Raw genomic sequence first — 14,933 nt, 5'->3', positions numbered from 1 at the left:
CACCTCATGGTCTTCTCTCTGGAGTCTTACTGCTGTTCTAGGACCTGCGGTCATGTGACCTTATCTCTTAAGTTCCTTTTGCAGGACATACACAGTATAGTTTTGTCGCGATTCGCCTCAGGCCCCGGGCGGCCACCCAAAACGCCCTAATGATGATCAACCATTGACTGCACGCTGCTCTTCTTTCCTGCAAATCACAAGTGGGGCCGCCATTGTTTCTCGCAGCGCAGTCACAAACACAGACGTAACATGTACGAACCTGCACAGCAGTGACTGGGGAGACTGCGACCTTGTACGAAAAAGCGCTGATAAGACGGTGCGGCCCACAGAGATTTCAATATAACCGGAGTGTGGATAATTTAGGACACACCCTCGTATGTATATAACTAAAACGGGTATTCCCATCATATAATGTTCTGGCATATCGCGAAGACGCTATAACATTATGAAAGATGAAGGTTCAACCTCTGGGACGCGGACTGACCTGAAGAATAAGGAGAAAGTGGTCCCTCCGGCATTACTCCTGTATAGCGATGCTCCCGGCCACCATCTCTACAGTTTAGTGGGTTGTGTTGTAGTTCCCTGCACAGCCAGTGGCTAGGAGCTTGGCTGTGTAGGAGCCACAATGCTTAACTAGCACTGCGGCCCCATCATACTAAGGATGGTGGGAGTCAGTATCCGAGCGATAAGTCATAACTTACCTTAGTGGGATAACCCCTTTAATGTTTTCTCCAGAACTGATCAGAGATCAGCGCCCGGGTACTAGGAACCCTCCCTTAAGATTGCCCATGGACCTTCATGTAGAGGGCTTGGACTTGGTGAGTGTTTCCCTTTAACTGTGCAGTGTATTTGTGACTTCATGAGACTTTTTGTGGAGTTATTTTGGTCTATCCCTATGTCTCCTCATTGGGGAACAAGGGACAATGTCGGAGAGTTTTTAGACCACGCTGCCGCAGACATTTTTGGCACATGTAGGTGATGCCATTAGAACTATAAAAAAGTGTCCTCCTGTATTTCATCCGAGAAAGGCCGAAACAAAGGCCACACAAATGGGACAGCAACAAAAGAAGCAAATTAACACTTGCAAATTAATCTTTTCCTGCAAGTGAAAAGCCCAATGAAGTATCAGCGGTTGTGTCTATCTTCATGAGACCTCGTTGTGTCTCCCCCCCCCCAGGCCCACCCCTCCATTTGTTTCAGTCTTGTCTCTCTTCACGCTTGGTCAGGTCCGGCCTTTCTATAGGTCTTTCTTCTTCTCGCTCACATGACTGTGCAGGTGTGTATGGGAACCCTGAGCTCTAGTCTTAATTAGTGGCATAGCATGAGATTCCCTGCAGGGCTTTTCACAGGGGCTGCTGGCCCGGGATAGGCCGGTTGGCTTGTCAACACCGTTCCAGACTGACACATTTCACAATGGTTCTAGTGCAAAGGGCAAATGAGAGAGCGGAAAAGCTACCAACTTCCAGGGACCGTCTGAAACTCACTTAAAGTTTATTTGCTGACTGTACATGGCTAAAAGGCGCTTGGTTTATTAATTGTGATCGTATTTTAATGCCTTAATATTCTCCCATCTGTTAAATTAACCCTATTAAGTTCTAACTTATCCTAACAAGCATAATGTTATTAAAACAGTAGTAATAGTAAACACAGTCATATTATAAAGACCTTGTGTAATAACCGATACCGGAGACCAGACGATCACTCAGATCACACTGATTGGACCCTCTGTGATCAGCTGATAATGCCTGGTGGGGGCACATACATGACACACACTAAAATTAATGGATGGACGCTGGTGATCCCATAGATCAAATAACCACTTGACAGAACATGAACATATTACATAGGTATATAGGTAGCACATCCTACTACAGGTAACCATGGGACTAGTACAATTGACTGAGTACCGGGCCTCGTCATGGGGTCATAGTGAGCGCTTACTACAACTGGTTAATGTCTATTTGATACGGAAAGATCCACTTGGCTAATCACGTTTCCGCTTTGATTCCCTAAAAGTGAACCACAAACTTGGGTTGGTTCACAAATGAGTTAAAAAATCAGAAGTGAAATTAGGTGGACTGATTCCCAACTCTATGTGATGGAAGAAATAGCTGATGATGATAGATAGATAGATAGATAGATAGATAGATAGATAGATAGATAGATAGATAGATAGATAGATAGATATGAGATAGATAGATATGAGATAGATAGATATGAGATAGATAGATAGATAGATAGATAGATAGATAGATAGATATGAGATAGATAGATATGAGATAGATAGATATGAGATAGATAGATATGAGATAGATAGATATGAGATAGATAGATATGAGATAGATAGATATGAGATAGATAGATATGAGATAGATAGATATGAGATAGATAGATATGAGATAGATAGATATGAGATAGATAGATATGAGATAGATAGATATGAGATAGATAGATATGAGATAGATAGATATGAGATAGATAGATATGAGATAGATAGATATGAGATAGATAGATATGAGATAGATAGATAGATAGATAGATAGATAGATAGATATCTGTCATGGCTGAGAGTGACTCTTTTGTCAGTACACTAAGATTCCCCTTTGCCCGCCCAGACGTGCATTAATAAGGCATTATTCTCCCGGCTAATGGTGATTATATGTGACAAGAACTGTGAAATTTGGGTGGGTGTGTGCATTGGGGTCAGGTTGAAAGACTTTTTTTTTTCTTTACAGAACTGGCAATCACTCACAACAGCTTTTTACTTTACCTTCCTTCAAAACACAGCCCACCCACACACTCCTGTTTTTCCTAGGAATGAAGCAGACTTATTATTATTTGTTGTTTTTTTTGTTTAGTTCAATTTTATATTGCGAGATCCAACCCATTAATTACTGAAATTCCCTCTTTTGATATCTTTGAGAATTGCCTGGGAATTTTGTACAATCGACAAAATGATTTGTTCATTTTGTTTGTTTTTTTTTTTTTTCTTTTATCTTTCAGTCGTAGAAATGTAAATTTTTTACACCATGTAACGTTGTAACAGGTATCGAAAAGACAAATGTTGCAAAGCAAAACACTTTATGGCAGATTTTTCATTTTGTTTGGAAGGCAAAATAATATAAAACAATAGTAAAGTATAAAATAATAATAATAGTAATAATAATAATAATAATAATAATAATAATAATAAAAAAAAAATAAGGACATTATTGTATATATTAGATACATAATAAGAATAAATAATAATAAGAATTTGTAGGAAAATAAATTAACAAACCTAATCTACTGAGCCAGTAATAATACACACACACACACACACACACACACACACACACAACTTTCTTTTTATTTTATTTTTTAAATTAATTAATACCCCATAAAAGTAGGAAATCCTAGAAAAAAAATCCTACAAATATTAATATATTAAAAAAAAATATATGTAATTTAGTGACTTATAATGTTCTTACCATTCTGAGTTGGATTATGTTACAAAATAACAAAAAAATATTTATATTTGGGGATTGATACGTTTTTAAACAATTAGTATGAGTAAATAAAAAAAAAAAAGAATGAAACATATAAAAAAATAATCGAATAAAATATAATAAAAAGTTAGAACTATAACATAATATAATAAAACATAATAAAAAATTAAAATATGCATACAAAATAAATACAAATAAAATGCATAAAAAATAATAACAATATCAATATGGTATTTCACATCATAAGACATTTTAATGCATTGCTATTCTTTATGTTTTTGTTTCTTTTTAATTACTATTATGATTCTTTTTTTCCACAGGCTACCGGACAGTGAGTGGAGTTAACGGCCCATTGGTGGTACTGGATAATGTAAAGGTTTGTAGGATCCTTGACTTTTTATTATATAGGTAAATGGTTATAACATTCATTTTCAGATTACTTTATTGGTATAAACAGGTGTGCAATGAATATTTTCCATGAAGACAAGTGCCCTCCAGGAGGAAAGGCAGCGTAGATGTTATTATACATTTAGAATTTTCCTTTCCATATTACTTATATTTGCAGACCCTATATACAGAGTGACATCATCATTTATGGCAAGATGTGGGGGGGGGGCACAGGTGTAGATTCTGTAGGGCCGATAATCCAAGCTATGCCTGAGACCTCCTTCCTTTCTAGCCTGAGCCTATGATGATCACCATTATATAGGAGACCAGTAGTTGCACCTATGATGCATTCTGCCATATGTCTTTGCCACGAGGAAAGCCGACATCTTAAAGAAATCTGATGTTCCTGACCTTGCATACCTCCCAACTTCAGCTGAATCTACAAACTTGTTGTGTCATAGTAATAACTATATATAGGGTGTGTGCTAATATGTATTTAGGCAGGGGTGTAACTGGGCGGAGCCTGGCAGGGCATCTGCTGTGGGCGCTGGGTACCGAGGGGGTGGTGCCAACAACCGCTACGCCTTGGCCGGGGTAGGTAAATAGAGGGCAGCAAACTAGATCGTTTGCCCCAAGTGAAGGGAAGCCTGGCTAGAACTCTGACATAGGAACCGAAAGAACATTATATTGATGCAAATCTATTCATTTGTCCCAATTTTTGGGTGTTAGTATTTCTGCAATGAAGGTCACGGCAGAGTCAGGACCTTACACTCACCCTTTATTCTGTAGGTGCTGCATTTTCTCCCCTCTGAGAGTCATCGCTTACACAATACAGTGAGGGATGGCAGTGAGTGCAGAGGGTTTGCACCCTTGGGTGAGTGACATTGTCAGGTCACGTCCCCTGGGTGACGATAGGACGAGCGCCTCTGTGTAGTAAACAGCTGAGCAGAGTGGACATGGTGGAGTCTGTTGACATTACAATGAGGTTGTGTTATGAGTGAACACAAGAACTCACAACACATCCCTGTCTGCAGCGGGGGAGGGGAGTGTTTACACTAAGCACGTTACACAACATGACGGACAAAGCATTAGGTGTGTGCAAGAATAACACATTGTCAGTGAGGAGGGAGCGGATGTGTCCTGAGATTCTGTGCAACTAAAAATGCAATTATACCGCACCAACCCAGACTGGCACTAGCCTGCATTGCACCCTACCCCAAGTCCTACTATGTCTCCATACAGCAACACATACAACACATATACATTACACATACAACACACATACAGCACACACACACACACACATACACTACACATATATTACACACACACACACACACACACACATTACACATATATTACACACACACACACACACACACACACACACACACACACACATATTACACACACACATTACACATATATTACACATACAACACACATACATTACACATACAACACACATACAGCACACACAATACACATATATTACACATACAGCACACACAATACACATATGTTACACATACAGCAGAACACACAATACACATATGTTACAAGAAAACATTCAACACACACACACACACACACACACACACACACACACACACACACACACACACACACACCAGTACCCACAAGCCATGCATACAGTAAACATAAAGTGTACTCATAGTAAACACATACAGAACACATATAGTCCCCTTAAAGTACTTATACAGATCCCACATAGCACTCTTATACCAATCATACAGGACCCTTGTGATTGATATGTGTATACAGGCCATATAGGAGAGGATTCTAGACTAGCCATACCCTAGTATCTTCCTTATTTAGCGCCCTCTATTGGTAGTTTGTGCCTCTACATGAACCACCAATAGACCTAGATAGCCAAATCCAAATATATTGTGCAGTTTAGGTCAGCATGCAATATAATCGGTGTAGAAAAAGGAGAAAGACAAATAAAAAATAAATTAGAGAAAAAATGTAACAAAAAAAATAATATAAGATCATATCATCTGGTTACTTTATTAGATAATAAATTACTGAGTAAAGTAAGGGTTAGGTTCATATGCCAAAGTGTCCCCTAAAATATTAGAGACTGCCAAATAAGATGATCAGTGAAACATTGTAAAAGTTATTGAGGAAATGTTACTACTCTTTGAATCCACATTTATAATTCAAATTCTTTAAAAATAAATAAAAAAGGAGAAATATAATAATAATAATAATAACAACAACAACAAATAATATATTAACAATAGATAAAATAATAATAAATAACAATACTTCAAATGCTAAAATAATAATAAATCTAAAGATAAAAATAAACAATAATAATAAAAAAATATATTTAATAATATGAAATAATTACATTTTGTTTCAATAAGGTCAAAAAAATAAATAGAGTTTTTCTTATAGACAGCACAAAACATGAAAAAATATATACAGAATGAACCAGAGCAGGCAAGTCTATATTTACAGTCAACGCTTTCCTAGGAGGATAAACACCATAAATAAGGGAGGATTTACACGCTGCAATAATGCAAACAATTCAGGTAATTGTGATTGTCGCTTTCGAGCGTCTCAACGTGCAAATATTCCCATGCGAATGGTTTGAATAGTTGAAATCAGAATCACAAATCGTTTGGCGTGCTTAAAATGTTAAATGTAAGTTCATAAAATCGAAGCTACATATTAAAACCTGCCTATAATTTCTCCTACTGAGTCATGTGACCGCAATGTATTTTGGTTCACAAAATCAAATAACCGCTACACGTAAAATCTAGTCGCGCGCCTTCTTTGCGGTTGGATGATATTGTGAAGCATTGCAGAATCGTACACATTATGGTGGCATGCAAAGCCACCCTTAGGAATGGTGCCCTCTTTAACCCAGAATGCCCATATGGGCGATATATAAAATTATCTAATAGTGTTATTGTTGTTATTATTTATCTTATTAAATAATCAAATTATACATTTCTACTCTACTGCATTACGGTAAAAATGAAGTAATAAGTTCAGCTCTGCTACCTCTGTTCATGTTGCAATATGCACTTATAGTGTTTGATCATCCAAATGTTTAATATGGAGCTGCCCAGGTTATTCACAAGCCACAGAGGCAGCACGGAGGATTGGAGATAGTCCAGGCATTTTTATAGGTTTTACCCATAGTCTCAGCTCTCCTGCCAAGAAAAACTGCAACAATATCATTTCAAGTAAGTAGAACAGCAATAATGGCAAATCACCAATTAGTAATCTTATTAAATGGACCTCTGGAAAAAGAAACAAAGCTTACAATTCAGCTACAGTTATACAACACAGTGCAGAGGTAAGCCAGGGAAAAGAAAAGTAAAAAACCGCATCAACGGTGGAAACCAAAGCTGCAGATCCCACAGGACGGCTGAGGTTAACATAAATGATACAGGATACAATTACTGCCCACTATAATCAAAAATATTGGTCATGTAATAGCTGCCTCTTATGTATACAAGAATATAACGACTATAATACTGCTCCTATATGCAAGAATATAACTACTATAATACTGCTCCTATATACAAGAATATAACTATTATAATACTGCCCCCTATATACAAGAATATAACTACTATAATACTGCCCCTATATACAAGAATATAACTACTATAATACTGCCTCCTATATACAAGAATATATCTACTATAATACTGCTCCTATATACAAGAATATAACTACTATAATACTGCCCCTATACACAAGAATATAACTACTATAATACTGCTCCCTATATACAAGAATATAACTACTATAATACTGACCCCTATATACAATAATATAACTACTATAATACTGCTCCTATATACAAGAATATAACTACTATAATACTGCCTCCTATATACAAGAATATATCTACTATAATACTGCTCCTATATACAAGAATATATCTACTATAATACTGCCCCTATATACAAGAATATAACTACTATAATACTACCCCCTATATACAAGAATAAAATTACTCTAATACTGCTCCTATATACAAGAATATAACTACTATAATACTGCCCCTATATACAAGAATATAACTACTATAATACTGCCCCTATATACAAGAATATAACTACTATAATACTGCTCCTATATACAAGAATATAACTACTATAATACTGCTCCTATATACAAGGATATAACTACTATAATACTGCTCCTATATACAAGAACATAACTACTATAATACTGCCCCCTATATACAAGAATATAACTAATATAATACTTCCCCTATATACAAGAATATAACCACTATAATACTACCCCCTATATACAAGAATATAACCACTATAATACTACCCCCTATATACAAGAATATAACTACTATAATACAGCCCCCTATATACAAGAATATAATTACTCCAATACTGCCTCCTATATACAGGAATATAACTACTATAATACTGCCCCTATATACAAGAATATAACTACTATAATACTGCCTCTATATACAAGAATATAACTACTATAATACTGCCTCCTATATACAAGAATATAACTACTATAATACTGCTCCTATATACAAGAATATAACTACTATAACACTGCCCCCTATATACAAGAATATAACTACTATAATACTGCCCCCTATATACAAGAATATAACTATTTTAATACTGCCCCTATATACAAGAATATAACTACTATAATACTGCCTCCTATATACAAGAATATAACTACTATAATACTGCTCCTATATACAAGAATATAATTACTATACTACTGCCCCCTATATACAAGAATATAACTACTATAATACTGCCCCTATATACAGGAATATAACTGCTCCTATATACAAGAATATAACTACTATAATACTGCTCCTATATATAAGAATATAACTACTATAATACTGCTCCTATATACAAGAATATAACTACTATAATATTGCTACTATATACAAGAATATAACTACCATAATACTGCTTCTATATACAAGACTATAACTACTACAATACTGCCCCTATATACAAGAATATAACTACTATAATACTACCCCCTATATACAAGAATATAATTACTCTAATACTGCTCCTATATACAAGAATATAACTACAATAATACTGCTCCTATATACAAGAATATAACTACTATAATACTGCTCCTATATACAAGAATATAACTACTATAATACTGCTCCTATATACAAGAATATAACTACTATAATACTGCTCCTATATACAAGAATATAACTACCATAATACTGCTTCTATATACAAGACTATAACTACTACAATACTGCCCCTATATACAAGAATATAACTACTATAATACTACCCCCTATATACAAGAATATAATTACTCTAATACTGCTCCTATATACAAGAATATAACTACAATAATACTGCTCCTATATACAAGAATATAACTACTATAATACTGCCCCTATATACAAGAATATAATTACTCTAATACTGCCTCCTATATACAAGAATATAACTACTATAATACTGCTCCTATATACAAGAATATAACTATTATAATACTGTCCCTATATACAAGAATATAACTACTATAATACTGCCTCCTATATACAAGAATATAACTACTATAATACTGCTACTATATACAGGAATATAACTACTATAATACTGCTCCTATATACAAGAATATAACTACCATAATACTGCCCCTATATACAAGAATATAACTACTATAATACTGCTCCTATATACAAGAATATAACTACTATAATACTGCTCCTATATACAAGAATATAACTACTATAATACTGCCCCATATATACAAGAATATAACTACCATAATACTGCTTCTATATACAAGACTATAACTACTATAATACTGCTACTATATACAGGAATATAACTACTATAATACTGCCTCCTATATACAAGAATATAACTACTATAAGGGCATGCCCAGACGTGGCAGAATTCTTCCGCAACTGTCCGCATCCATTCCGCACAGAATCGCGCGTTGCAGATTCTGTTGCGAATCTGCCCAAAATGGGCATTAAATTGATGCGGACTGGCCGTTGCGTATTGAGGTGAAAGTACTTCCCTTCTCTCTATCAGTGCAGGATAGAGAGAAGGGACAGCACTTTCCCTAGTGAAAGTAAAAGAATGTCACACTTACCGGCCGTTGTCTTGGTGACGCATCCCTCTTTCGGCATCCAGCCCGACCTCCCTGGATGACGCGGCAGTCCATGTGACCGCTGCAGCTTGTGATTGGCCTGTGATTGGCCTGTGATTGGCTGCAGCCATCACTTAGAGTGAAACGTCATCCTGGGAAACCGGACTGGAGGAAGAAGCAGGGAGTTCTCGGTAAGTATGAACTTCTATTTTTTTTAGAGGTTGATGTATATTGTGATCGGTAGTCACTGTCTAGGGTGCAGAAAAAGTTACTGCCGATCGCTTAACTCTTTCAGCACCCTGGACAGTGACTATTTACTGACGTCGCCTAGCAACGCTCCCATAATTACAGGAGCCCCATTGACTTCCTCAGTCTGGCTGTAGATCTAGAAATACATAGGTCCAGCCAGAATGAAGAAATGTAATGTTAAAAAAACAATACGCTCCGCAGCACACATAACATCTACATTACATCTGCGGACTTCATTGCGGAATTTTGAATCTCCATTGAAGTCAATGGAGAAATTCCGCAATGAGTCCGCAACCAGTCCGCCACATGTCAGCAACAACCATTGTATGCTGCGGACACCAAATTCCGCACCGCAGCCTATGCTCCGCAGCGGAATTGTCCGCAACGTGCAAACGAACCCTACTAAAAGCTGTGGAAGGCAATGGAGAAATGGGTCCGCTGCGGATTTCCGCTGCGCAGTGTCCGCAGCGGAATTCCAGAGCAAATCCGCTACGTCTGGCCATGCCCTAATACTGCCCCCTATATACAAGACTATAACTGCGATAATACTGCCCCCTATATACAAGTATATAACTACTATAATACTGCTCCTATATACAAGAATATAACTACTATAATACTGCCCCTATATAGAAGAATATAACTACTATAATACTGCTCCCTATATACAAGAATATAACTACTATAATACTGCTCCCTATATACAAGAATATAACTACTATAATACTGCCCCCTATATACAAGAATATTACTACTATAATTATATTTTTTATTTGAAAACTTGCAACAAATTATTACAATACCTTTGCAATACACTCATAACAGATAAAGAAAATAAACATTTGTCTCTTAATAACATCACAATCATTAAACAAACCATAATATATGAATATTGCTCCAGTATAGATTGTTTCAACTATTTTTCATGATATTATTCTAGACAGTATTACAGGAGAGTTCTTCTTTATTTATTGGTGACCGGGCAGCATCGCGCACACCACAGATGGTACACGGTCACCACATTTATGGCATATAGTAAACCTCTATTATATAAACGGAGTTCGGGCTAGAAGTCTCCATACAGCAGCTGAGAGTTTCACTGTCCCACTAGATGTGGTGACTGCAGGGACACAGCAGGGACATTACTCTGTAGATAAGTCTCTTGTATAAAGATGACATTGGTTTTGTCGTCAGACAGACGCTGGAATATCGCCTGCCGCCTGCTCCTATTCTTCACACTGTTCACATTAATAGAGGTGATTTTCTGCCTCATATTGGTTACATGTCTTTCCTACTTTTTTTCCTTCTTCCACTACTATGTCCAGTAACACCCCATCTTTTGGTGGACATTGGGGGGTCAGCATCTTCATCCTGAGGTTCATTGTCTGGGATGTGTGAGGAGACTTGCTCCATCTCTGCTTCTTCTTCCTGGTCATCTTCTCCCAGCGCACAGTAACGTCCCCCAGTTATCGCCAGCACTGGAGACTCCGGTGATTTCTTTGCAGCAGTGATTTTTTTCCTAGAAGAATCATCTGTTTTACTTCTCCTTTTAACCGTCTGAAATCCCTCCTCATCGATACTGGTCGCTGCGGCTGGATCAGCTGGTTTTTTACTGGTTGCTGCGGCTGGCCCAGCTGGTATTTTACTTGTCGCTGCGGCTGGATCAGCTGGTTCCTTACTGGTGTCGGGCAGATGTTTGGTGACAGAGTGACTGGATATTTTACTTTTAGCATGACCTCTATTGTCAGTGGCTGGTGACACTTGTGCAGCATCCACAGATGGGACATTCGTCTCTGGAGCACGATCTCTGGTACTTTGGTTCACATCATCGTTGGGACTTCCAGGTTCTGTGGTCATATCTACACATATGGAGACATCCTCCTGCTCTTCCTCCATGGCTTCTTTAAAGGTCTCCTCCTTATTATGTTCTGCATGCGGACACTCCCGGAATGTATGTCCAGGTCCTAAGCACAGGTTACAGATGACAGGTCCTGTACAATCGTCCTTCACATGCCCAAACTGACCACATAGTGAGCACTTAATACGGGAACAGTTGAATGCCAGGTGTCTGCCCCCACATCTATGGCACAGTCGCGGTTGACCAGGGTAGTAACATATGCCTCTCTCCGAGCCCAGGTAGAAGGAGTGCGGCAGATGTCTGGTCACTCCATTCTCCTGAACCAGCTGGATCTTGACAGAATATCCTCCATTCCAGATCTCCTCCTCATCATAGATCTTTGTTGGCAGTCTCTTCACCTCACAATATCTGCTCAACCAGTGCTGCAAATCTGCCAGAGCCACCACCTCAGACTGGAACAGGACGGTGGCGGTGACTACCTGGGGTTTTGTCAGCTGGATGACATGTAGATGCTCCCACATCGCGTGCTCCTTTATATCATTATAAATACTCCAGAATAAATCTAGACTATATTGCAGCTTGAAACTGATGTCATAATTCCTGCTGGAGGGAACGTGGATCAGAGCGAACACCTCAGAAGCTTTAAACTTCATAAACTCCTTCAACAAAACGTTCCCAATGTAGAGTCTGGAGGGGAGGTTTTCCTCTGGTCCTGAGTACCTGATTCTGACCGCGTTCCTCCTCTGAGGTGGGGGGTTAGTCGGTCTTGTGACGCTGGAGAACAGTCTCCTGTACTGAGGTCTGTCAGCAGGTGGGTCAGGACTGGACCTCTCCTCAGCTGATTGTACTGCAGATCCTCCTGTGTCTGCTCCTGATCGCTGTGTAACCTGCACTCCATTCACTGACACTGCGGACGGCTGAACCTCCAGAACAGGGTCTGCAATGTCCGCCTCAGCCTGTGCCGCTGGTTCATCAGATATCAGACTGTCAATCACTGCGCTGAGCGAGGTCTCACTTACAATGTCAGTATATGCGGCACTTTCTTGCTCACTCCCAGGAGTGCCACTCGCATTCACTTCATCAGTACTGCACATAGAGTCTACTGCAGTTAACCCCTCGTCAGCTGGCACACATTTCTCTGCAGCTTTAGCAGCATTTGTGTTGGCTGATTGCACAGACCCCACACATGATGAGAGATGTGATCCTCCAGCCACTGCACACTCATATCTTCCAGGGTTTCCCTGCTCCACAATATTATACACAGTCTTATAGTCAGTGTCTTTTTTTGCAATGATATTTTTTCTCTTCACAGTTTGGGCTCTGGTCTCCCTTTTGTTCTCAATTGCCCGGTTCTTTATTTTGGGCACTGTGCATGATTCTTTCTGCAATCTCTCCTTCAATATCACCAGCTCACGTGTGCAAACATCCAGACACTCACATTTCATCAGCTTTGCCTTTGGATCAGTCTCTTGGTTAATTTCAGTTCTCAATTTGCGAACTTGCATTTCCATTTTAAAGATATTTTTCTTTGTCATTTTTGTGCACAATTCACCAACATCATGAGATTCAGTTGACTCACCAGCCACCATTTCCAGATCATCACCTCCACCATCTCCATGCTGCAGGCCAAACTCCAGACTCTGGGCTTTCCCAGGATCATCAGCCCAGGACCCCTCCCCTCCACCTGGGTCAGAAGCCATGCATAGTCCTAACAGGGAGCTCACAAGCACACGTCTATCCTCTCCTATGGACAAGAATATAACTACTATAATACTGCCCCCTATATACAAGAATATAACTACTATAATACTGCCAGTATATACAAGAATATTACTACTATAATACTGTCCCCTATATACAAGAATATAACTACTATAATACTGCCCCCTATATACAAGAATATAACTACTATAATACTGCCTCCCTATATACAAGAATATAACTACTATAATACTGCCCCCTATATACAAGAATATAACTACTATAATACTGCTCCTATATACAAGAATATAACTACTATAATACTGCTACTATATACAAGAATATAACCACTATAATACTGCCCCTATATACAAGAATATAACTACTATAATACTGCTCCTATATACAAGAATATAACTACTATAATACTGCTCCCTATATACAAGAATATAACCACTATAATACTGCCCCTATATACAAGAATATAACTATTATAATACTGCCCCTATATACAAGAATATAACTACGATAATACTGCCCCTATATACAAGAATATAACTATGATAATACTGCCCCTTATATACAAGAATATAACTACTATAATACTGCCCCCTATATTCAAGAATATAACTACTATAATACTGCCTACTATATGCAAGAATATAACTACTATAATACTGCTCCCTATATACAAGAATATAACTACTATAATACTACCCCTATATACAAGAATATAACTACTATAATACTCCCCCTATATACAAGACTATAACTACTGTAATACTGCCCCCTATATACAAGAATATAACTACTATAATACTGACTCCTATATACAAGAATATAACTACTGTAATACTGCCTCCTATATACAAGAATATAACTACTATAATATTGCTCCTATATACAAGAATATAACTACTATAATTCTGCTCCTATATAGAAGAATATAACTACTATAATACTGCCCCTATATACAAGAAAGAAAAACAGCAAAAATCTGCAGCTGTGTCTGAACAGGGGCATGGAAGTCGGATACCAGCACAGGCACCACAAGTCCCAGGATGCTTAGCACAACCGCAGGACAGTGGACGTTCATCCATGTGTCAGGGTGATGCGCTGACACA

General features: G+C 37.9%; 1 protein-coding gene across 1 annotated transcript in view; it reads left to right on the top strand.

The window, feature by feature from the left end:
- Positions 1-14,933, top strand: part of ATP6V1B1 (ATPase H+ transporting V1 subunit B1) — a 106,410-nt gene that overhangs the window by 19,548 nt on the left and 71,929 nt on the right. The window contains exon 2 of the mRNA XM_075848651.1: positions 3,809-3,864. Within this exon, the coding sequence (XP_075704766.1) occupies positions 3,809-3,864 (56 nt within the window). The remainder of the gene's footprint in view (positions 1-3,808; positions 3,865-14,933) is intronic.

The sequence above is a fragment of the Rhinoderma darwinii genome, chromosome 1 (genome assembly GCF_050947455.1).
Source record: "Rhinoderma darwinii isolate aRhiDar2 chromosome 1, aRhiDar2.hap1, whole genome shotgun sequence".
Lineage (NCBI taxonomy): Eukaryota > Metazoa > Chordata > Amphibia > Anura > Rhinodermatidae > Rhinoderma > Rhinoderma darwinii.
This window is presented reverse-complemented; position numbering and strand designations above follow the sequence as displayed.